The sequence below is a fragment of the Xenopus tropicalis genome, chromosome 5 (genome assembly GCF_000004195.4).
Source record: "Xenopus tropicalis strain Nigerian chromosome 5, UCB_Xtro_10.0, whole genome shotgun sequence".
Lineage (NCBI taxonomy): Eukaryota > Metazoa > Chordata > Amphibia > Anura > Pipidae > Xenopus > Xenopus tropicalis.
In genome coordinates this window covers 49,107,984-49,134,766 of record NC_030681.2, presented here as the reverse complement: position 1 = coordinate 49,134,766, position 26,783 = coordinate 49,107,984, and the positions used below count along the sequence as shown (strand labels likewise).

The window sequence follows — 26,783 nt, the reverse complement described above, 5'->3', positions numbered from 1 at the left end:
AGTCTTACACTTTATGGTCTCTATGTAAGTGTTCCCACATACATGTGACCTTTAGATCTGGTATTCTAACATAGTAACTGTAGGCTGTGAAGTAAACACTGATTTTGTTTGTACTTACACAGATGTAAATGCAAATCTCATGTTATAACTGTAAAAGTTGAAGTATGGGTATTAGGGAACACAATAATTGTTAAAAATCATTATATTGATTTTATCATAATTGGATGGAAATTATGTTAATTTTGAAAATTATGATTTTAAGCCAGCATCCTGAAATAAAAAATTGTGAATTGTGACATGTAAATGCCTTTGGACCATGGCAAGTAGAACAAAAGTAGAGACAATCATATTTTTTAATTCAGCAAAGTGAGATAAGGAAGGAAGATACTGAAGATGACATTCTGTATTATCAGTTGCAAGAGTGCATTGTGCATTTGGGTTCTGTTTTCTAGGCAAGCTTTCAGTGTTCTAATATAGTAATTCCAGCTGTAGCAACCATGGTTCTGCTTTGAATTTTAACAAATCACTCCTGTTTGAAAACTTTCCTTTGGTTAGGGACATGTTAATAAAGTGACATATTTATTATAGCAGATAGATATTCATTAATTGGAATGTTTTCTAAATTTTTGATCAGTCACATTCATTTGCTTTGGGTGTTAGTACTCTGTGCAACTCAGCAGAAGCACTGAGCACTAGGAGAAAGGATTCAGTCAGCTAAGTAATTTTTTTTCAATATATGGTGCTATAAAAAAGTAGTTCTGGGTTACATATTGAATCAAAAAAGAATTGTGGTATGTATTGGTATGTGGTATGTGAGTCTAGAATAGGGGTTACAGAAGGAATTATAGTACTGGGCCCTTGAAAAAAGGAAATAGTTTGACAGTAAAATTGCAAAGTATTACATGAATCATATTTTTATGTAACTAATATTGTTATTTAAGACTATTTGTTATCTAACTTGCTAATATAATTTTTTGTGTGTATGGTAAGATTTGACCGAGAAATAGCATGCTTAGCATGTAGTGTTGCAAACAGTTGGCTACTGTGTCGGTGGCAATGGTGTTACTATGGTAACCAATGACATTCTCAGTGAAGATCTTTGGGACATGAAGCATAAATGCATATTCCTACAGTCTGGGTGAATTAATACATTTTTTGGAAAAGTAAAACCTTATAATGTAGGATAGCAGTCTGCTACATAGATATGCCGACAGTGCGTTCTTTAACAAATACATTAAAAGAGTAACTGATGGGATATATTCATTCTGGTCTTTCAGTCCTTAGCATTATGACAAAGGAAACATGCACAATAAACATAGTTTTTTGGAAACTGTACTGTATTTATGATTTTATTGCTGTGGCTGAATTTAGCTGATCCTTTATTTGAATCTTATTATGAGCCTTTCTACATGTCACACCACATTAGTAAAATGGAAGTTGGAGGTTGTTAATATTTATGGAGAGGTGAGCTATAACTGGAAAATACAGTAAATAAAGAACAGTCACCAACAATTTCTTTACATAGCTAATAGAGTACAAAATAGGGTTAGAGATAATTATAGAAGAGTGGGAGAGATTGGAAACTTTAAGGCTTTTGAAGTTAGAAGTTAAGAACCAAAACTGTGAGCTGGTAAAGTGTATAATTAAGTAAATGTAACATATTGGGAACATTCACAGACAACTGAAGTGGAACAAATATTTAATAGACTGTTTAGTAGAGAATTGCTGCATTTAAAGAGAGAGGTTAGGTCTTGGATTAATAAATGAAAGAAAGAATAACTGTGCAACTTCATGCACACGGCTATCCTAATATGTTGAGGAAAATGTTGTGAAACATTAACCTCCCATTTTGTGATTTCTCTGCAGTGGTAGCCATTTGAGCAGAAGAGGGAAAATTGTATCTGTTTAGTGAAACATACATCAATGCTAGCCAATTGACCAGTTATTGGACAGCCAGTGGATCAGTGGTAGTACAAGGGTAACTGTATTCTGTGTTTGCAGTTATGTTTACCTCCCAACCTTTTGTGCAAGTAATATGTTCTTGTTACTTTGCTGCTTAATTGTTGGCCTATTGGGTTAAATTGGACAGAAATAAATTCCAGAATATGTAACAGGTAAAGGCCAACACAATAAAACTTTTGTTATCTGGAGTGTAGAATTTAACATGTGGTGTTAGAGGCTGTGATGATCTAAAACTGCTTTGCCCAGCGTAGTGGGTCACAGCTGGCCTGGGACTCTTTATGCTGTAAATGTGTGATATGGGATGGGGAATGACATTGGGAGCATTCTGGATAATGCATCTCTGGTTTATAGAGCCATGTCCAGCATAACTAGCGTGCTTGCAGTACAGTAAAATATTTTGAGGAGGTTGGATCTGGACAGACTATATATCAAGTTTCAAGTTTCAAGTTTATTGTCATATACAAATAACAATGAAGCATCATTACTGTAATGAAATTTTTTTGACCCGTGTTCCTCCCAACTTTACATAGACAAACAAAACAAAAAAACAAAAAAATACAAATATTAAATATAATAAAAGTGTGCAATAAAGGTACAAGTATTTACAATAATAAATTGTAATTGTGCAGTGAGGATTTAAAGTGGCTTTGCTTAAAGTGACACTGTGAAGAGTCCAGTAGTTATGGGGAGTGTGTGTTGGTTTGGGTAGAATGTCAGCAGTTCAGAAGCCTGATGGCTTGTGGGTAGAAACTGTCTCTGTATCTGCTGGTGCGGGTCTGGATGCTCCTGTACCGCCTACCTGATGGTAGGAGCGTGAAAAGTCTGTGGCTGGGGTGGCTGGGGTCAGAGAGGATCCGCTGCATCTTCCTCCTACAGCGCTGTCTGTACAGGTCCTGCATGGCCGGCAGTTCAGTCCTGGTGATGCGCTGTGCTGATCTCACCACCCTCTGCAGAGCTTTGCGGTCCAAAGCATTACAACTGCCATACCAGGTGGTGATACAGCCGGACAGAATACTCTCAATGGTGCATCGATAGAAGTTTGTGAGTATTCTGGAGTCCATGCCGAACCTTCGCAGGCGCCGCAGAAAGAAGAGCCGCTGTCTTGCAGCTTTTGTGATCACACCAACATGGTGAGACCAACTCAGATCCTCACTGATATTGATGCCAAGGAATCTGAAGCAGCTGACTCTCTCCACCTCTGCTCCCTCAATGTGAATGGGGGTATGGCCTCCTCCCTGCAGTCTCCTGTAATCCACAATGAGCTCCTTAGTTTTGCTGACGTTGAGCAGCAGGTTGTTGTCCCGGCACCATGATGTCAGGGCTCTCACCTCTGCCCTGTAAGCCGACTCATCTCCATCAGAAATGCAGCCGATGATGGTGGTGTCGTCTGCAAATTTGATGATAGTATTGGAGCTGTGTGTTGCTGTACAGTCGTGGGTGAACAGGGTGTACAGCAGGGGGCTGAGCACACATCCCTGGGGGGCACCGGTGCTAAGTGTCAGTGTGGATGAGGTGATGTTGCTGATCCGAACCACCTGAGGTCTGTTTGTCAGGAAGTCCAGGATCCAGCTGCACAGGGAGGAACCGATGTTCAGGTCACGGAGTTTCATGACAAGTCTGGATGGTATGATGGTGTTGAAAGCAGAGCTGTAGTCAATGAACAGCATCCGCACGTATGTGTTTCTCTGGTCCAGGTGGGAGAGGGCAGTATGAAGTGCAATTGCTATTGCATCGTCTGTAGATCTATTTGACCTGTAGGCAAACTGAAGTGGATCAAGTGAAGCAGGGAGTAAAGATGTGATGTGAGCCTTGACTATACGCTCAAAGCACTTCATGGCAATGGAGGTGAGTGCTACTGGGCGATAGTCATTTTAGGCAGCTCACATTCATTTTCTTAGGGACAGGAATGATGGTGGTCCTCTTAAAACATGTTGGGACAGCAGACTGGAGCAGGGAAAGGTTAAAAATATCTGTGAAGACATCTGCTAGCTCATGGGCGCATGCTTTGAAAACACGACCTGGGATGTTATCTGGTCCAGGAGCTTTCGTAGGTAATATTTGTGGTTGTGTGTTATACATTGTTAAAACTCTAGCTACCTGCTGTAAGAAATTTGAGTTTTTCATATTAACTTCTCAGAATGTTTTCTTCTTTTTAGAGGAGGCATACTGCTGACTAATTGGCTTTACTGAATCTGTACCTATTATTGATTGTACACCATGATAGTAAATCTCTGTAACCCACATTAGGTTGATCCAGAAAGCTTGCATTTAACATTGAGACTGACCCATGGAACTGAAAATTAACTCTGAATACAGAATAGGGTGCAGTTACTAAATTGCAGAAGTACATGAAAATATATATTAAAAAAAAAAAAAAAGCTTTAAAAATTTCTGGAAATGTTGGCCCTTTCCCCACATTGTTTTCCATCCATTTGTAATGAGGCTATAAATTGTGATCTTAACCCTCCAAGAAAAACAATACCCCCTCTAATATCAACTTGCTTGAATGCTAAGTTTCACTTCTGACTAAATTCTATAGCATCTGATCAGATTTTTGGCACCAAAGCTTTTTTTCTTCAAAATGTTGGTCTTCTTTTTTAAAGTCTCAAAAATATGATTTTTTTTGGTGCATCATAGGATAGCCATTTTCTTTATTCCAGTGGACATTATACTGACCTGTTATGGATTTTGCAGAAATCCATGGGTCGGTCATGGGTTCCCTAAGTCCAGGAGTTCACGTTAAAATGTTGGTTCCGAGAAAACCTATTTCTTTTAGGTTCAATTTGAGACTAACCAAAAGCCATATAATATAAAAAAAAACTACTAATGGTCAGTTTCTCCTGTAGCATCCGACTTGGGAAGAACATAATCCCTGTAACATAAGGTATGTAGAGCTTTCCATCTCATCTATCTCCACCTGAGCATTGACATTCCCCTTATTCTAGGCAGGTGTTACAGATTTGAGTGAATGTTTGCAAACAAATTCATGTTTAAACTAGGAAAACTGTAACTAGCAGAGGATATTCTGTATATTACAATCTTTGGAAAAAAATAGTGGAAGGTATACGTGTTAAAATGCTTTTTGAAAGGCAACTTTATTGAAAGATTGACAGGTCTACTTTAAATATGGAAATCCATCTCTTGGTATGCACTGATATTGAGCTACAGCTGTGCTTTCACAAACGTAAAAAAGCTATTACCTGTTTTTATCTGTAAACCCTGCTGCTGTTGTGTTAGAAATTAATGAAAAGCACTTTGATTGCTCTATTGTTTCACCCCATGCTTGATTTCAGCTTCTGTTTTCACATCGTCTCGCTGCTGTGTTAAAAGTTAGAAAGAGTGGGAGGGAGAAAATACTTCTGCAGCCATATGTTAAAGAGCATGTGTAGATTCATTCCACTTTATGATCACTTTAAGCAGTCTTCTTCAAGCCCCTATTTCATGAAGGTTATATTCAGTAGATCAAATAACCCATAATAATATATATTATATTTTTTTCTACAGTTTTCCAGTTGTCTCTGATCTGACAGTATGGTTTATAAAATCCAGCTAAAGTATACGGTCCTTGAACAAGTACTTAAAACTATCACTGTTGTCAGACTTAACCAGATGAGGTTGCCTAGAATTTAAAACCTGGTGAGTCAGTGGTCACCATCAGAAATCAACCTGCCAAGTGGGGGAGAACAACTACAGCTTTTATTCTTGATGAAAAATTGACAAGACCTTTTGGAATTACACACACTTCTTATACATTCTTTAAACAGAACATTGTTAAACAAACTTCATGTAAACAACTGTTTTGTTGCATCATGAATTCCAGCATCATTTTGCACCTGGTCTACAGCAACCTTTAATAACTTATGGCATTTCCTGTTTTTGCCATGAGGCTGACTTGGTGACCTGGTTGCACTGAGCAGGAGAAACAGCTTATCTGAAAGCAATTACATTGTGGAGTGCTGGCTCTTTCTGAAAGCACAGGTTCCGGCACAATTATCTAAGATGGGTGCTTACAAACCAGTATTGCAGCAAATCCATTTATTGGTTCTAGAATAAAATTTTAAATGGTAGAATAAATTATTAGCAATGAACAGTGTAATTTAGTAATAAAAACTATACAGGTATGACACCAGTCATCCAGAGTGCTCGGGACCTGGAGGTTCTGGATAAGGAATCTTTCTTTAATTTGGATCACCATACCTTAAGTCTACTAAAAATCATTTAAAAATTATTTAAACCCAGTGGGATTGTTTTGTCACTCTTAAAGATTAATTATATCTTAGTTAGGATCAAGTACAAGCACTGTTTAATTATTACAGAGAAAAAGGAAATTGTTTTCAAAAATGTGAATTAATTTATTGAAATGGAGTCTATAGAAGATGGCCTTTATGTAATTTGGAGCTTTCTGGATAACGGGTTTACAGATATTGGATACTATATAGCTGTACTATAAATATCATGACAGAATCCCTTTATGACAGTCAGCACTAGTGTGAAAATTGCTTTGAATATGTATGGAGTCTGGAAGAAGTGACTGCTCTGCTTGTAGTTTGTGAAGCAATAGAAGTTATTGGTCAAATTCCCTGGCTGAGAATTGATACGGTTCACAAAGGCTTTGTGTGCACAAAATGAATCACATGCAGGCAGTTAGACACAGTAAATGCTAGTTGGGCTAGCTTTTGTTAAGCTGCTTATCCTTAATGCATGACATTAAGTGTAAATAGAGCATTAATAATGTATTTTTCTAGAGATTCAAAAAGTTATTGCTGTAGATTTCTCTAAGTAGCCTAATTAACATTTATTTCTAAACTAAGCTGTACAATGTAGTGCTGCATTTTATATGCACATACTGCTCTTACCACAGTAACATCGATGTCAATAATACATTTAAAGTAAACCACTGAACCCTGAACACCAATGATCTATTAAAATAGGATGTTAATGGTGGATGGACAACCTGTCAGTTATGTTGATTTACATTTTTTTCTGGATTGGGCTCCAAGCCATAAGGAGTATGTCATGCTGAATGGAAGTATTTCATTGTATTGACATGCCTTTTAATGACATGTTGTATAGGTTCATAGGTAAAATGGTACTGTTGTGCCACTATAGATTGAGATATTATACACTGAATATAAAGTATGGAATAACTTATAATACGTAAATAAGGGCTTCTTTATTACTAAGTGCAGTGTAGTATTTTTTTTACACACAATACAACATATTTCTTTCCAAATTTAGCACAATTATGCCTGCCACAAGGGCACAAATTTTGTACCAGTTAGTAGTGTAAATGCAATTTTCTCCTGTGTGGGAAAGGGAGGCATACACACAGCCCATTGGGCAAGTTTGATCCTAGCCATAATGATATGTTTAACTATGCATTTTAATTATTCTGTAAAAAAGAAAAAAAACAACAACCACCCCCCTCCAAAGTAGTCGTTTTATATTTGTATTTGCTACACTGGGCGATTGCCATTGGGCAAGTTTGACCCTGGCCTTTATGAAATGTTTAGCTATCCATTTTAAACATTTTATAACCTTGTGTATGATTTTTCAGCAAAATTAGGATATTATATAGCAATGTATGACAAAACATGAGCATACGTATGTATGCGAAGTAACCATAGATAACTCTAAAATCAATTGTAAGGCATTTAGTGCTCTTCCTAGTAATGTTTACATCCGGAATACTGTCTCTGGCCACAGCCCTATAAGTAAACTGTCTACCTTTTACACTGTTCCAAGCTGTACATGTGTTGTGTGTTGATGCAGTAAAAAACTTTCATAGTCTCAAGTGTAAAAGAGTGAGTAGTTGCTTTATAAGTTTGAACAGTCAAACTTGATCTTTAAATAGAGACATACCTTGTCCATACATTCATGTGATTATGTTGCTCTTTTTAAAAAAATTTAAATTTAAAAGATATATATTACTTTTTTATTTGTGTCTATCCCATATATACAGTGTTTTCCTTCCAGCTTTTTTCTGTCTGAAAAGTTATTGCTTTCACTGTGCATTGGCTGTGCTTCAGAGCCTCAAAAATGACTATGTAATCCTGTTCAGATTGATAGGATTTAACAGCTTTTCTCAGGTCTGAAAAAATGTCCTTTTAGGTTGGCATGACGGAACTATGCTGGTTTCTGTTTGCCAGCTAGAATTTGCAGGCAGTGCTTTAATAGTCTTGATGGGTGTTTTTGCAATGAGGCTGACCTGGTAACTTGCAGAATTTCACCTTTTTAAACTGGGCATTCATGTCTTTTACAGCAGAGAGATCATTTAAACTTTTTGGAGGCAACTGAACTTTGTAGACTAGCAGTGCAACCCCCCCCCCCCCAACCTGATAGCAAGAGAGTTAAACATGGGGGGTGGGGGGTATGGAATGGGGGCTGCTGATTTGATGACAGCAGTACCAGAACTGCCCTGGTAGTATGGCTAGGCCATATCAGGCCTGGTTGTATTTAAACACCTGACTCTACTTACCACTTAGATTACAGTTAGGGCCAGTTAGTCTTCGATAAATATAATAAAGCATATAATTCACACCAAGAAATTACATAAGGGCAACCCTGGTGTCAGTTTTTATCTTTATATCTTTATAACTGATGAGCCAATGGTGTATTATGATGTTACATCTCTATTCACATGCACACCCATGAATAAGACAATTGAAACAGTGAGGAAACGGCTGAAACAAGACGCCGCCCTTGGCAGCTGAACAAAGCTGAACCCAGAACAAGTTTATTCCCTACTGGACCTATGTCTTACTACCACAAGGAAATTTTTTTTATAGAGAAAAATATGGCTGTGCCATGGTTTTACCTGTGTCTTTACATGGAAGAAGTGGAAAAAAAGCCCTGGACACCTTCAGATATGTGGATGACACCTGGGTCAAAATTAAATCACATGAGGTTCCAGCCTTCACTGAACACATAAATTCTGTGGACAAAAACATCAAACTCACAAGAAAACATGTAAAAGACAGCAAACGGGCATTTTTGGACTGTGCAATAATTAACAAAGAGGGGGGAACCTGGATATTGAAGAATAGAGAAAACCCACATCTGATCAGTACTGATCAGTATTTGCTGTTTAATTCCCACTACCCTCTGGAACATAAACTGGGGGTTATCTCCACATCATCTACATCAACTCTATATCATTGGGCTGAAAATGTGGCAACCAATGCAGAGGCTACATGGAAGGAATTTAAACATCTGAAAGCAGCTCTGGAAACTTGTGGGTACCCAGATCAGGCCTTCATCAAAACAAAATCAAAGTCAAGCAAAAATAATAGACCAGCAATCAGAGGGGAGGAATATAGCAGGCGAAGCAACATAGCCATTCCATATGTTGTTGGAACATCAGATAAATTTTTTAACACTCATCGCATTCCTGTGTTTTTCAAACCCAGCAACACCCTGAGACAGAAGTTGGGGCACCCTAAAAATCCAACACCAAAGCACATGAAAAGTAATGTGGTCTATGCTGTCCAGTGTAGTGAAGAGTGTTCAGATCTATACATTGGGGAGACACAACAACCGCTCTGTAAGAGAATGGCCTTACAAAGAGGACAACTTCTCAGGACAAGACTCAACTGTCTACATATATTTCAAGGAAAGGGAACACTTTTTGAGAATGGCAATATGCATATTTTGAATTGAGAAGACAGATGGTTTGAAATAGGTGTGATGAAGGGCATATATGCCAGACTGGAAAACCATCCCTGAGCAGAGGAGGGGGCCTGTAGCACCGCTTGGCAGCAACATACAGTGCCGCTTTGACATCCTTATCCCAGCGGTTTCACAAATGTTCACACTTCCACTGAAAGAATAACACATGCCTTAATTAATTCCCTACTCACAAAGTGTAGTTTCTTTAGACTTAATTCTACTTGATACTATAAATCATGACTTTGGAGTAATGAGAATCTTCATAGACATACCTAATTTGCAATGTTTCTAGACAGTTCTCCAATTTTCAAACCCCTCTGCAAAGTGGGAAACATCTGTTTGGAACAATAATAATGCAAACTTAACATGATTTATAAATAAGTTAGAAAAGTGGACACGGGACACACCAATGGGTTACTGTGCAACAGTGGTACAGTTGTAAAAGTATTGGCACCATGATATAAGTAATAAAGGATATTAGAGATCACCTTGTTTCCATTAATAAAGGCTTTCAGTCTGCCTTCTGTTCATGTTATGCATAGAAACAATCAGGTAATCTTATAATTTGAAATTGGCAGAACATTAATGTGTATTCATGTTTATTAATATATTGGTGAAGTATGGATAGCAGTGGCTTCTCTTCCCTTCTAGTTAAAATGTTTTACAAAATTAAAATGCAGTTTTCATATCAGTGTACATCAGTATGTTGCACAAGAGACAAACCATTTTCCAACCTCTATTTCATTAATTTGTAATAAAGAATTATATTACAAGTTGCTGTCAAGCTGCCAACAAGTACTGAGCATGGAATAAAAACTTAAGATCTTTTTCTGGACATCAATTTTTTTTCATCATGCACTGTTGTAATTGTGTTGCTAGCCTCCAAGACAATCTAATTTTGCATCTGCAACCCTTTCAATTAGCTATAAGTATGTTTCTTTCTGAGTTTATCTGCATGATTAAATAGGTAACCTGGGGGATATTGTCTTCCTGGGTTATTTATTTTCTAAATTGAAAGTGAGTCATTCTTTCTTGGGTTATCTTTCTAGGTTTGTATCCTCTATTCTTGCAGTCTGGTCCAAATGTAATTCTACAAAGAGAAGAACATATGGCATTTTTGTGATCATGACTGAACAGAAATATTTAGCAATAGCTTCAGCTTTTTAATTGATTTAGCTTCTGCTGAGTTTGGTGAAACACACAAGAATGAAGTCTACTGATAATTCAGACGTCAAAACTTAATGCTAAAAGTTTTATTTTAAAAAAAAAAAGTGTTTCATTTTTAAAGGAGCTTCACTGATTAATCAGCTGTCATTTACTGAATTAAATGTCATTATGTTTATTTGCCCTTTAAAGGACATGTAAATCCTACATTTTTCTACCATGTGTATGGTATAAATTGGGGATATCTCCTGCACCCAAACCATACAATTTATATTGCAGATATCCCCTCAGTTTGTCAGCACCATCACATTTTCCTGGAACAAATAGCAGTTTTCACTCAACAGCCATTTTACCTCTCACATCTTCAGTGACATTTACATATGCAAATAGCACATGTGTGCTGTAAAGTTCACGAAATGAAGAATGCAGACTTACACAGGCAGAACTTGCATTGGTAAAACGTCCTGCTTGGATTGAGCATTGTAATGGTTCAACTGGCCTCAGGAAAGGAGATTAGGAGAAAAAACTTGTCTCTCCAGCAAAGTGCACAGTTAGAGCAGAGTTTCTGTCGAAACCAGCATTGCCATCTCTTCCTTGGCTGCTAGACTGAAAGGTTTGTTTGGTAACCCAAGTTGATAAGAACTGAGCATGCTCGGTAAGCCAACAACCGGAGTGGCAGATACAATGAGACTGTTCACTGATTACATTTTGTGGGGTGGAGGTATACGTGTCATTTAAAGATGGCAAATCCATAAACACAAAACAAGCTACATATATCTTTGCAAAATAGCAACGTATGTATTCATAAATAGCACATAAGAAAATGTATGTATGTGTGCTGTCAACCTATTAGTAGATAAGAAATGCAAATTTCTCGAATAAGGAAAGCTTTTTACATTTCCGGCCAAAGTTCCATAAACAAGGATAAACCTCTAAGTTGTTGGTTTAGTAAGTTAATGCTATATTCATAGAAGGAAAAATATGAATGACCTGTTTTTGCAATTATACAGTGGCTTTTAGAGTGGTTTGTCTGCTTTAAAGGAGATATTTTATATAAAGTTCATATTCAGTTATAATATTCATCCTCCCTCAAAATGTGAAATGATGCAGAAAGAAAGATGTTTTGAAAGCATTTTACCTCCTAAAACTGCCATTATATGACAGCTGCAGAGACAACCACTCAAGTCTGAAGCCAGAGCAAAATGAGACATGGGAGTGTCCTTCAGTCTCCCACAGGAACTGGTCACAGTACTGACTGACAGGCTTTACTCAGCAGCAGCAGGGAAAACCCCTCCCTCCTTCTGTGTCTCTCTGCTTGTGCTGCTGCCAGGGGAGGGGGGGAGAGGAGCGAGTAGAGCAGGAATGGACTGTCTGTGAGCTCCACCCACTCTATGAATATTCACTTCACTTTAAGTAGGTGAGGGTGTCATAGAAGTCTATGAGGGCCGGCGGCTCTGAGCCGATATACTGAAGAGTCTAAACCGGAAGCTGGCATAAGGTCTGGGTAGAGCACAGTTTTCAAGCAGTTATGGACGTATTTGAACCCATGGTTTAGTGCATTTTAAAAATTTATGCTATATATCCCCTTTAAGTTAACCATACTACTAGTTGATTTGTATGAGTATCTTTACCAAAATATATAATTTTCATAAACCTAAAATGATTTTAAAAAATGAGTTGTTAATTTTTAAGGATATTTGTTGGATTATTTAGCCTAGCAAAATAGGCGAGCATGTCTAGAAAATGGTACAGGTATAGGACCCATTATCCAGAATGCTCGGGACGGGTATTCCGGATAAGGGGTCTTTCCATAATTTGGACCTTAAGTCTACTAAAAAAATCAATAAACCATTAATCAAACCCAATAGACTGTTTTGCCTCCAATAAGGATTAATTATATCTTAGTTGGGATCAAGTACAAGGTACTGTTTTATTACAGAGAAAAAGGAAATCAATCTTAAAAATCTGAATTATTTGATTAAAATTGGGTCTATGGGATACAGGCTTTCTGGATAATGGGTTTCTGAATAGTCTTTTTCATGCTTTCCTACTTATTACATGTTCTGTGTGCATAAGGAGTTGTGTATGGCAGCAGTAAGTTTAACTCCCAGGGGGCCAGGTGTAAAAACATGGAGCCACCTTGCACTTTGTTAATAAATTAGATATCACATGTCAGAAATGATGTCGAAAAAATAAGTTGGTGCAGCTGTAATATATTTTTACTTGCACATTGCAGCTTTATAGGCACAATAAGTATATTACCTCAATGCCCCTCATTAGTCAGTTCATAGCAGAATTTAGCTGCTACCATCATCTCTTCTTAAATATTTTAAAATGTCTCTCGTAATCATTTTAAAATTTTGTGCTTTTATGGGGGGCATTTATTAACATTCTGATTTTCGTGGTTTTATACTTTTTTGAAACCGCAACTAAACTCATTTCCACAAATGTCAGTCATTTATCAGAAGATCCGAATTGAAAACGCATGGACAGAAAAAAACCCATGGAAATCTGTCTGTAAATAAGTACATTGTATGTGTGTACAAGCAGTGTCATATAAATGAATATATAGAGCTATGGGATCTCTTATCCAGAAACCTAGTATTTAGCAAGCTCAAAATTACAGCAAGTCTGCCTCTTATAAGAGTCCGTTTTAAACGGGTAATTCTATTTTTTTTTCAATGATTTCCTTATTCTCTATAATAATAAAACAGTACTTTGTAGTTAATACTAACTAAGCTGAATAAATTCATAATGGTGGAAAAATAGTCTTATTGGGTACCCTTAAATTTAAATATGTGTTTCTGTAGACAGCATATAGTGATCTAAATTATGGAAAACAGCCCTTAACTAAAAAACCTCTGATTCCAAGCATTTCGGGTAATAGATCTGTACTTATATCTACAACGTTAGAACAGTCTACCAAAAGAAGGATCACATCTGTATAAGGCAGATTGGTTAGCATTAGAACTACTGATAGAGCTGAATGACAAGAGCTTTGATGCATTTAGGATCTTTACCACCAGCATCTCCATGGTGACATAGGAGATCTCATTTCCAGATAATTATCTTGTATAGGTTCAGGCTGTGGTATGAGAACCGTTCTCATGTTAATTTGATTTATTAAACTGTGCAGCTTTATAAGGTATAAGAAAAAATATGTCTTGTATTAAATGTTCACCTAAATTAGTCAGTGTAATTTCAGTTGGATAGGTCCCAGAGAGCAATACATGTAATAGTTTAATGCAATACACCTTAAGAGTGAGCAGGGAATTCTGAAGGAAAGGAACTAAAAGCTGCAAGGGATTCTTCATTGACCCCACCCTGAGGAGGACCTCCAACCCAAACGTAACCTTTAGGGCACCTGCTTCTTTCATATTAAGTATTGTCCTTGTTTTAATTTTTTGTAATCATGACTTGGTTTTTTTAACCTGTGGTCAGGGAAGGAGCACAGGGGTCTGTTCATTGCCAATTATACTTTAAGTCATGCATGTAAATGTGAAAAACTGTTGTTCTTTCATTGTCCTCAAACCTGTCTTTTTTTTTGAACAACCACCTACACTTTACCCCACTCTGTAAAGATTATAATTTTATTTTCTCTGTCTTCCTTTATACATTTATATTACATGTCAAACTTTTCTAATAAGTTGATTAGGAGTATTCATTCCTAATTTATTTGTGCTCTTACATATAATGCAAGTGCTGTATATCAACTGCTTTTACTATGGCAGAACTGACCTATATGTAGAGTTATACTTCTACTTCTACGTATCAGTTCAGTTACTGTCTGCTAATCATCTGTTATATACATTTTCTCTTCCAGTATACCATACTTTCACTACAGTTACAAAATATAGACACTAATTGATTTAATAATTTGACTTCATCTTTGATGATATATGCTTGCCTAAATGGTTGTCTTATAGGTTTTTGAGTTTCTCAGCAAAATGAATTGCTGAATTGATCTCTTGGGTTCAGCAATCAGTAATGCTTGTAACATCACTGAGAGCTAACCAACTTCTTTACTGAAACCTTAGATTTTTTTGACCTTATCACCAGCAGCATTTGGTGCAATTTGGGCAGACTTATGCTACCAAGGTGCAAAGGACTTTGTGGAAACATTGTGACATTGTGACAGTAGCAACTAAATGTGACCCGAGGGCCTTTCTTGAACATACAAACAGAAGAGCTGTCAAATAAATGAAGGTCTCATCCACCTGTCTGTCAGAGTACAGTATTTCAAAAATGTACATTATTTGAAGGATGGGTACAAAAGTTTGCAAATCTCTGCACTGCGATATAAAACCAACTTTTGTGCCATCAGGATTTGTTTTTTTCCATAAACCTAACATATATCCCTGTAGCTAAAGGGAACCGAGTTTGCATCTGGTTCTATCTGAGAAGTGTGTTCTTTCTTAAAGGAGAAAGAAAGCTAAAAACTAAGTAAGCTTTATCAGAAAGGTCTATGTAAATATAGCCATAAGCACTCACAGAAACGCTGCACTGACTTCTCTGTCAAAAGATTAGTTGTTAGTTGTTTTTCTCTGCCAGAGATACTAAGAACTCACTCCCCCCCCCTTAGGAATGTGGATCTGAGCCAATCAGCAGGAAGCTGACTCATAGGGGCCGATTCATTAAAACACGAGTTCGAATCCCGAATGGGAAAAATTCGGATTGGATACGATAATTTCTAAAGATCGCAAATATCATGAAAATGCTTCCGAAAAAATCGTATTAGTCACGATAATATTGTATTGGTGATCCGAAAGGCACAAAATTTTTGTACCGAACGATTGTAAACAGCGGCAAAACCTTTCTGAATTTTTCGCGCAAGCATACGAAAAGGTCGCGCAAGCGTAGAAAAAAATCGGCGAAAATACGCTCGGAGCGTTCGTGTCTTAATAAATCTTCCCCATAGTTTTACAAACCGGGCATGTTCACTTGGTCTCGGTGCAGGAGTGAGGCATTATGGTAACTTTCTTTACACAGCTCAGCGTTTTTTCTTCCTGTTTGGCTTCTGATCATCTGAACAGGTGAAATATGGGGAGACTTAAGGGCACTAATGAGACAACTGAAGGTATGCCTGCAGCTTGAGTTTAACTCTTTATTAGCCTTTCCTTCTCTTTTAAAATGCTCTGTTTTTTCTCTAGCAAATACAAGTTTCATTTAGCTGGATCGGTTCCTTGTGCACAGTAGTTAAAAGTACTATATTTCTGACCTTTATTGGACTGGTTTACAGTATAGCTAATTTTGCAACATTAAAACTCTTTAGCATCCTGTCAGTTTGTACACACCAGGATAGAATTTTGTCTAATGCATCTTATTTAAGGCATCTTATTTGTTCCTTAGCATATTTATAACTGTATAACATTATATATCATATATATAATATATATAAGGAGAATCCACAGTCTTCTAGCATATACGCTACTTTTTATGTTCCGTGTTTGCAACTTCTACTGTTTATTTAAAACTAAAGAAGCTCTTCCTTAACATAATTAATGTCAGATTCGGTCGACCAGGAGTTGAATGCTATTGTCAGCATGACAGTGGAGCTGCAGTAATACAACTTCAGTTCCTGATTAATGAGGTTAGTACAATCACTTTAATATGTCCTTTGACATCAGTGTCTCAGCCCTGCTTTTCTTCAATTTTATTTTGCTTTTTCCAACTATGTTAATTTCCATGTAAAATGTACATATTAGTCACACACAGATAAACATTCAACTATGTTTATTAATAAATGTTATATGCCACTCCCTTAGTTGCTGTCAAGTTTCTAAAAATATGAGAAGAGTTTAATGTTTTTCAACAGTTTGGATTGTTCTAAATGCATTATATTGGTAACAAACTTCTAGTGAGCATCTAGACCTAATTTGGTCTTATTGCAGTCTTTATGTATTATAGGGAGCTCTAGTGAGTGCCTTGACGGATGACACTTTACATTTATGGAACCTGCGACAGAAGAGACCTGCTGTACTGCATTCCCTAAAATTTAGTAGAGAAAGGTAAGTTACCTGTGGGTACTTAATAATATTACCATGTTTCTTTGAACAATTATATTCTTGGTTCCTTGAGATGGTCATCAGTTGTGCTATATGTACTGTAGATTTAAGGTTATGGCACTTAAAATTAAACATGTACTGTGAACATGAGAGCATTGGTAGAGTAAGACCTTTTGCCCATAATGTCGAAGTTGATGAAAGATGTATTTGATAACCCACAGCTATTTTGCCGCAGTGTCATAGTCTTAAGTGATGGAAAAAGTAATAAAAGAAGAAAACTTTTTTTGTTAAGTTCTCTGCATTTTAGCTGGTTTGGCTGTAAGTTGGCTGAAAGTCTTGGTTTTTTAATGTAGGTTTTCTTACTTTTTAAAGAATGAATCAAATGCTTCTATGCACCATCCTCCCAGACTAGGCTCGAAAAAAAATCTGGCTTTTATGCTTTATCCATGCTTGGATAAAGTCATTATTGTTGAAGCCGCAAAGGGCTGTACAACATGTATAGCTTTCTTGGTAAAATGGATTATGATTAGTGTTGTAGTTACCTGATTTAAATTACCGTATATACTCGAGTATACCCCGATCCGAATATAAGCCGAGGTACCTAATTTTACCTAAGAAAACTGGAAAAACTCATTGACTCGAGTATAAGCCTAGGGTGGGAAATGCAGCCGCTACTGCTAAGTTTCAATAATCAATTTATTTAATAAAAGGACACCCACAAGTGCTTACTTGACTACCATATTAATAAACACAAGGTATGGGCTGAAAAATGAGGCGCATTATTATTATTATTATTAACATTTATTTATAAAGCGCCAACATATTCCGCAGCGCTGTACAATAAGTATCCAACATAAAATAACCACATGCAAAGTTGTACAGGTTAATATCTCATTTAATTTTACATACATATACAAGGAACTCAGTGTGAGCAATGTAAATCCAGTGAAAGAACTGTATATGTCTCTGAACAATGCACCAACTGATTTGTCTAACTCTTTGTACAGCCACACTACTAATATGGGAGAATTTAGGGATGCCGCTGCAAATGCAAGTTCTTGGAGAAATATTGCATTTATATCACAAAACAAGCAGTCCAGCTCTTGTTGAGCCAAAAGCAGCAGCAAATACAATTTTAGGTTTGTGTGACAACAACTCTACTATGGGAAGCAGTGATGGCATTAATCAGGAGAAAGCTACATCAAGCATTAAATGGTACCTTTACAAGCCCTTCCCTTGAACTCAGTTCCCACAATGCCCCGTGCAAAAAAAGCTGCTCCAATGGAGAAACACCCTCTCCCTGTCACCATGTGGACTTGCATACCCCCCCCCCCGTGTACCAGCTATTTACATTACCCCCCTTCCAGAGGTCCAAATATTGAACCCCCCTGAATGATTTCTCCGGCGAATGGCTCTTTAATTATGCGCAGCCAGCACAGGCTCAACAGCAACCTCGCAAGTCGCGCGCGCACCACTCGTGCAACTTGCGAGCATGCTCGGGCGACGCACAGGGGGTTGGGGTTGCCGCAACGTGCCTGCATGCTCTACTACTACTTGCCTCGAGTATAAGCCGAGGATTCCTTTTTTAGCGCATTTTGAGTGCTGGAAAACTCGGCTTATACTCGAGTATATACGGTAAGCCAAAAACTACAAGAACAATGGCAAAATGTAAAAAAAATTATTGTACAAGCTTACAAATATTCTACTAATTGATGTTTGATGTTTATATCCCATTTTTACTGTGTTTTTTTTACTTCAAATCGAATGGTAGGAGTAAAAAAATTATTCTGTAGATCTTTTAATAACCATTGTCTTGTCTACTAATGTTGAAAATGCAGGATACTCAGTGGGGGACTACAGCACTGAACTTATGGCTAAAGTACTGAATTTGTGTCTAGTGATTTAGCCAGTTATTAAAGGGGGCATATTGGATAAATGAAAAAAAACCCTAATTTTGTAGGCAATTCTGAATAATATATGGTGCTGGTTTCACTTTGGGCTAAAAATTAATCCTATCTGTAAAAATGGCCCCTTTATTGGAGCTCCCTATAGATCCCATCAGTTCTCTGTCAGTGTTTCAATTGAAGGGTGGGTGTGTCCTAACAGTCCCTGACAGAAGCACAGTAGGAGGGGGGAGAGCCAATCACAGCCTTTCACTCACCCAAGCAAAGACAGGCTTCAGTTCCCTAACAGGTCAGCCCAGCTGGTTCCTATCCTACAGTTCAGTGTAATGAGAGCTGCTGGCTCCACTGCACATCCAGAGAATTCAGCCAGCAGGAAGTGGAACAGATAGGCGGGACTACTAAGGTTTTGGTGGAATTTTGCAATAAATCAGTTTGAAATACAACTTTTTTAAGCACAATCCTTGTATATTTAGAGGAGTATAATTCACTGGTACATTCATAATTTTTATAGGATATGTCTCCTTTAACCAGTACAACACTACTGTATTGATTTGTCTGACCTACTGTGTCAAATAGGCAAGAATACACTGGAATACAGGGAAATATTATTGTTTGCTGTAGATCAGTAAAGAGCCATGCAGCCTTTTAAATGTATGTAGTCCAAACAAATGAAAGTAGAAAAATGATATCTCTAAAATGGACAGCAGTGAAGCAATTAAATTTTTTTTAGTATGAAATATTTACAGTAAGGTTTTGGATCATATGCAGTCGGATTATTGTATCAACTGGTTATAATATGACCTTGACTCCTTAATCTGTTTACAGTGAAGGTTAAGGTATCACCACATGTCATGAAATAAAGGATAAACAGATGGGAGAGACAATACAATGATATTACAAAGTACACCAAGGATAAAATTGATAGGCATTTTATTTTCCACATTTTTAAAATAATTTTGCTAAAAGTGAAGTCTCTGCTTAAACAGAAGTGATTGCATTGTGTCAAACTGGGTCATTTATGTGCTTTGCCACAAACAGCTGCTATTGTGACTATTCACCTGCAAATGTCCTTTGATATGTTAGCAGAATATATACATCTGGGTGATAAGATCAATAAGTTGTACTTTAATGACATGTCTGGGTGTTATGTATTTTTTGCACTAATAGACCTTATAAAATAATGGGTATAGGTTTTGACTGGGGCACAAATATAACATTTGGAATTGCCATCTTTAGGGATAAGTTATTTTGGAAAGTCCTCCAGGTAAACCGAAGGGATAACAATAATTTCACCAAAAACAGAGAGCCTACATGTGACTAGTTACCTATGACACAAAAGTCTTTGTTAAAAATGTTATAAAAAGCTAAATTAAATTACTGTAATTTATAATAATAATGTCCAAATAAATTGTGCTTATTTAAGCACCTGAATAACTTAAACTTGTGTGGCCCTGCAGCTTGTATTCCCTCAAATTTTCTTTTGGCGGTGTGTGAAAAAATAACTATTCTTTACACTTTTAAAAGCTATGGGCGCACTTTTAAAAACTTTGTGCACAGAGAAGTGGGTGGGACAGAATAAATAAAAAGTCTCTGTGCACACCTTACTTGTATGTACTTGTACTCACAGCTTGGAGAAAGTATTACTCACAGCCTTTTTTCTTTAAGCAGTGCACCACCATCGTACCCTTTTTCCAATTTATGCCTTTCTCATTCACTAGACACACTAGAGTGGTAATGCACTGCTTAGACAGACATAACCCTGGGTTGGTATACTTTATTCTTAAAAAAAGAGCTGATTATGGCATTTATAAAGGTGTGTCAGTTTGATACAGTAATTTAAACCATTATTGTATTCTTTTTGGACCTGGCGGAATTCAGTTGTGTCAGTGGGACAAAATCAGGCAGAAAAGACGATGGCGAAAATTCGCTACATGTGCCTGCAACTGAGCGTATTTCATTCATTCGGGTGCAGGCACAAGGTAGGGTAGATGTACAGTAGCAGGGCGTATTCTCGGCAAGCGTGGCTACAAAGAACCCTACACAAATTATACACCTGCATGTGGTTTTGCATACTAAAAACGTGCATTCTCTTTGCTGGTGATCGCTTCCTGCAATCCTTGGGACCAAATGTATAGTTGCCAGATGTTTTGTTTGTCCATTCTTCTGCTCTGCTTTGACCAGGTACAAGGTAAGCAGGCAAACAGGCAGCCTTTTGAAGGGGATTGCTTTATATGGTTGGAAAAGGAGAAGAGGGATCTATTGGTGAAATCTGTTTTCATATTTCCGTCTATAGGTGCCTAATCAAAGCTATTTGGTTGTTATGGGTAACTGCCCATAAAACAGTTGTTCCCCCAAACTAAACAGTTTAAAGTTTGTTTGTTGTTTACTTAACACTTTGACGTTAAAGACTTGTTTTGGTGAGGCCTAAAAGCAAATGTGTTCATCTATAAAAAGTAAGCCCCCCAACTGAGTTAATTTAATCCATAGAATGATATCCTCCCTTCTAATGGTGGAGTTCTAATAATTACTCCCTCTTTCCTAAGCTGCACCCTGCTATTGTGCTCTTGAAAGCTTAGGGCTTCCTACCATTTCTTTATCTCTCTTCTATTGCATAGCGTGGGATGATGATGATGAAAGCCCACTGATACCAACTGACAAGTGTTTCATGCAGTCTGGTGGAAGAGTGAATTTGTGCAATAAAAATAAATAATGCATATTGGTAGGATACACCTTAAAATTACAATGTATATCTGTGATGGCACAGAACTACAGTATATTTTTGTGTACTCCTTTAGTCAGCGCTTGGCTGTGTATAATAGCTTCCTTACCCGGTGCGTCGCTCTTTAAAGAATACCTGTAATGTGTATTACTTCATTTAGCAAATGTCTGTGGGGACAGATATTAGCACTGATTATGATATTTTACAGGAAGAAGTCATTTGTTTGTGTCAAACCTTAGAACCAACACTCATAGCAAGCATAATGTTTGGTGTAGTTACTGGAAGGGTATAGGAACAGAGAGTTCACCAAATAAGAGTTGTTTTTGTGATTGCTGAAAACCTGTGCTAACATGGAAACAATTATGCGGAATTCTTGGGAATTTGAGGCTGGGTTGTGTATGCACAGTACAAAAAAATCTGGCTTTTTGCTTCTAAGTTTCTTTTCACTAGGAATGCACCAAATCCACTATTTGTGGGATTCAGCCGAAACCCAAATCCTTCATGAAAGATTCGGCTGAATACTGAACTGAATCCAAACCTTAATTTGTATATGCACATTAGGCCATGGAAGGGTTAAAGAGAACTTCTGGGTTTATGTGGCAAAAAGCCACATGATTTTAATCAATTGGTTTTGATTTGGCCAGGCACATTGATGTGGCCAAATCCTGCCAAAAACTGTCAAATCTTGAACTGAATCCTGCATGCATGTACTCAGTAAACATCAGCCGCAAGAGATACTTAGAAGGGAGAAAAAGATGTTGATTTGGTTCTCCTACAGTAATACTCCATCTACCCCACTTTTTAGTAACCAACTTGGTAAGTAATTATAAACACTGGGGGGTGCACCCTAAGGGGCCCATTTACTTACTCACGAACGGGCCGAATGCGTCCGATTGCGTTTTTTCATAATGATCGGTATTTTGCGATTTTTTCGGAAAATTATCGCGACTTTTTCGTTACCAATACGATTTTTGCGGAAAAACGCGAGTTTTTCGTAGCCATTCCGAAAGTTGCGATTTTTTCGTAGCGTTAAAACTTGCGCGAAAAGTTGCGCTTTTTTCGTAGCATTAAAACTTAAAAGGTGCGACGTTTTGCGCAAGTTTTAACACTACGAAAAAATCGCAACTTTTCGCGCAAGTTTTAACGCTACGAAAAAATCGCAACTTTCGGAATGGCTATGAAAAATCGTATTGGTAACGAAAAAGTCGCGATAATTTCCGAAAAGTCGTAAAGGCGCCGAAAAAATCGCAAAAAATACGAAAAAGTCGCAAAATGTTCGTTTTCCAATCGGAATTTTTCCAATTCAGTCGGAATTCGTGTCTTAGTAAATCAGCCCCTAAGTGATAATGTAATTTCTTCTCCTTTAAAATTGGCTTTTTGGGAGATGGCCTTCCCATACACCTGAGACTTGAGAATAGCTGGTTTCTGAATAAGAGATCCTATACCTTTACAGTCAATATGAAGAGCTTTGGAAAAAAAAAGATAATATTTCAACATAAATTCAGTTCTGTTAGTGGTCATGTAAATGTTGGACCTCTAATAACATGCTTATTTCATGCTAAAGATAAACAATGATTGTGACTTGTAGCTCAGATAGAATGTACCATCGCTGGTGATTTCTGGGGCTTATTCTCAGAAAACGCAAGCAATGCAGGCTTGTCCCTGCAGAAATATTCTATGAAGGCAACAAGCTCCATTCTTCACTGCCTGTTTCAGGGAAATGTGATTCTGTTATTGAGTCAGCTTTCATCCAATGATTGTGAGTCAGTGAGGTACTGACAGGTGGCAAATGTTAGAGGGCTCTGCTTACAAAGGAGAGCAGATGGTCCCTGCAACCAAAATTCTGAGAAAGACTACATTATAGCTAATACTTGCATTGCTATGCTTTTTTACTTTCTTTCTGCCAAAATCAATCAATTTCCGTGCCAATCAATACAGTGGAACTAATTTACAAACTGGCCTTAAAGGGCATCTTGTGCATTTCGACATTACTCTGACCATCAAACCCTTAATCTAGTGGCCTAGATGGATTATATGGATAAACTGTGCCAATAAGCAGCCTAATTATTTTGTGCCATGCCCTTTCTTGGCATTAATGGCACAGTTCTCTGGACAACAGGGGGCAGACCAGGTGATCATTGTGCGCAAAAAATGTAACTCATAGCAACCAATCAGCTCACTATTTTCATTATTTTGCCTGCAGTAAACTGAATAAAGCTCTGGTTTACTTGGCCAGTATTAGTAAAGTTGTGAACTCCTTGTGTTTACACGTGTGCTGTCACAATATTTTAACTATATTTTCTACTCAGTAACTATTTTATATTGGAAATTAGGCCACTTATGTTTTTCATAACACAAATAATAGCTAAAAGTGGAATCCAGTGCAATGCATGTTTTGCATTACTCCTGCTTGATCCAGCAACCATTCATTGCTGTGTGTTGCTGGCCCGCTATTGTTCTTGAGGTTAACCAGAAAATAAAATAAATTGGTAGTATCATTTACAATTTTCTTGGATCTTTTTTTCTTTTCAGCACACAAGGATTTTCATACCCTGTTCATAATTTTTTTTTTCTTTCCTTCTATTTTTTTTCAAGTGAAGCATCCGCTGAATGATATTCTATTTTTAAAATGCATTTCCATTTGCATGATAGTGAACAAGGGGATATTGGCTTTAATCTAAACTTGCTTGCAGACGAAGAGCTTTACGATTTTCATTAGCTTCTCTCCCCCTGTGTTCTCAGCAAAACGGTTGCTTGGCAGCAGCATCTCTTTGCTCATCATTCAAGCTCATTTATACACATATTCTCCAACTGCTTATTGCTTCTTACAGTCTGGAGCTGGAAAGCTATTGTACAGCTCCACGTAAAGAATAGACACAATGCTCAAGAGTGAAGCAGAAAATAAATCCTCTGCCCTTAGGCTCATTAGAGTGCCATACTCTTCCCTCAGTGAGAAAAACAGTCTACTGAGTGTATTTTCATCTATTGCTAAATAACTCACAGATTAATTGCACTTTTTTTTATTGCGCTACAACATTTTTGGGGTTGTGAGAGAATTAATCTCTATCTATTACCATATGCCGCTCAAAATTAACCAGAAAGGATTAGATAATTTATGAATAATAAATATATGTTATAAGTAATTGTCAGTGCAATTCAATATTTTAAGCTGTGCATTTTTCAGTTCCTTTTTTTTCCTTGCAGCGTAACTTATAATGTCAAGTTATTAGTATTTTCTGTTATTATTGGAAATTGTCATGCACATGAAATAAACACTATATGTTTTCATATTAGAGGGAGGTGTTCATTATTTTAAAGCATTCACTGGTATTATAATATTCACCTCATTAAAGGGGAAGGAAAGGTAAAATTACTGGGGGGGGGGGGGGGTGGTGCTAAATCTTACCTGATAGTGCTCCTGGTCTCTGAAAAGTGCATTAGCTTGGGGTATTCTGTAGGAGCACCACAGAGTGATCATCTTCTTCCGCTTCTTCATTTTGCAATGGCCATGGGCTACAGTAAATTTAAAAAGCCAACTTGAAAGAAAGCAAGATTGTGTGCTGTTGCTTCAGAAGTTCCTCTGACCCCTGCCATTGTGTTGGCTTCAGAGACCAGGAGCACCGGCCGTGGTTATCAGGTAAGCGTTTATAATGACCTCTATAACTGACCTTTTTTTCTTAAAAAAAAATGAGATAAAAATGTGGAGGAAAAAATGAATTCCTTTGTTAGCTAACAAAACTAGTACTGCATCCAAAATGTGCTGAAAAGTCACCCTCGGCTTATACTCGAGTCGGGTGCCATGGGTCCTTCCAGACTAGCACCTTCTGTCCTTTGTGTGCAAATTAGGCCACCTTCAACCAGACCCTCCAGTGCCCTGGCCCACTCCAAAATTCATCTTTATCTACCATCCTCACCTGTCCCATTCTGCACTAGACATTGCACTTTATATTCTATATTAACTATATATAGTTTTGAAGGATTTTAACACTTTGTGTTTTAGCCTGGTTGCTGATTGAGCTAAGGGGGTAGTACTCTTTAAATATTATTGTTGATAAAACAATTGCTTTTGTTGACCCTCTTCTCCCCTTACAGAGCTAGTTTACAGTTTTTCTTTGAAATAAATATTAAAAAACATATACCCCACTGATTCCTCATTTAATGTAATTTTATTGGTATTTATTTTGATTATTGAAACTTAGCAGTAGCTGCTGCATTTCCCACCCTAGGCTTATACTTGAGTCAATACGTTTTTCCAGTTTTCTTAGATAAAATTAGGTACCTCGGCTTATAATTGCATTGGCTTATAAGCGGGTATATACGGTATATTCAGTTTTGTAAATGCAGGGGCTGTAGTAGACTGTTTTGTGTGCTTGTGCATATCGACCTATAATTTTGTCTCATATCACATTTTTGCAGAGAACTCTTCCTTCCATTTGTAGTAAGGATTGTCAGGATATAAGTTAAGTTTTAATAGTATTCTATTTGTGGAGAAGGAGAACGAAAGCTTAACAGAGAAGTAGGCTAGAAATGCTGCACATTATGTTTTGGGGTTCTGTATCAGCCCAAGGCAAACTTTACCAAAGAAGATCTGTAAATTCTGTGCTGCTGTCAGTTACAGTACCTGAGCTTAGGCGCCGAAGCACAATATACTGTATATATAGAATATATAAGTTAAGGCCGATTAGTAATTAATTCAGATTTTCATGTCATGGCAGGTCAGAAACCATTTGCATCAGAATTTAATGATTAGCCCTGTAGCCTGATGATTTGCAGAGACCCTTAAAGAGAAACTGACACCAGAAATGTAACTTTTTTTTTTATCATAACATTGTCTTTGCATGTAATTCATAACTTTGCCATAAAAATATTTGCCCAATGCTTTTACATTACCTATCTGATCCCCCATGTTCCTTTATGAGGGGCTGCCATATTTGTGCAGCAGAAGTCTTTAAACATTAGAAACTATAACTAATGAGAAGGGACAGTCAGGCTGGCAAAACAGTTAGGTTCAGGACCTTCAAATAACAATACCTATGACCTATAGGTAACTTTTAATTTACATCAATATTTTAAAGAGTAGTGTTTTTGCATCAGTATCGCTTTAAGCTTACCTTCTCAACAGCTGCCTAGAGCACACTGAGCCTGTGCAATGTCACTGACATTGCTAACACAATCTGATGGTTAGCTTCTGTGCTGGACTTTGAAGGCTTCAATTATTACTGTTATAAGATACTGAAAGTTAATTGGTGCAGAAAGTTCTAGCCATAAGAAACTCCTTTAAGAAACAAAGTTCAACTTGCAATTTAGCCTATATTCCCTCTTACTTGAACCTCTGAATAAAAGTTGAATAAAAATGAATTC

At 37.3% G+C, this 26,783-nt stretch overlaps 1 protein-coding gene across 5 annotated transcripts in view; it reads left to right on the top strand.

The window, feature by feature from the left end:
- The window catches only part of stxbp5 (syntaxin binding protein 5 (tomosyn)), a 181,510-nt gene that overhangs the window by 35,347 nt on the left and 119,380 nt on the right, over positions 1-26,783 (top strand). For all 5 annotated transcript variants that reach the window (XM_012963785.3, XM_002936370.5, XM_012963784.3 and 2 more), the window contains exons 3-4: positions 16,303-16,384; positions 16,702-16,802. In XM_012963785.3, the coding sequence (XP_012819239.1) occupies positions 16,303-16,384; positions 16,702-16,802 (183 nt within the window). The remainder of the gene's footprint in view (positions 1-16,302; positions 16,385-16,701; positions 16,803-26,783) is intronic.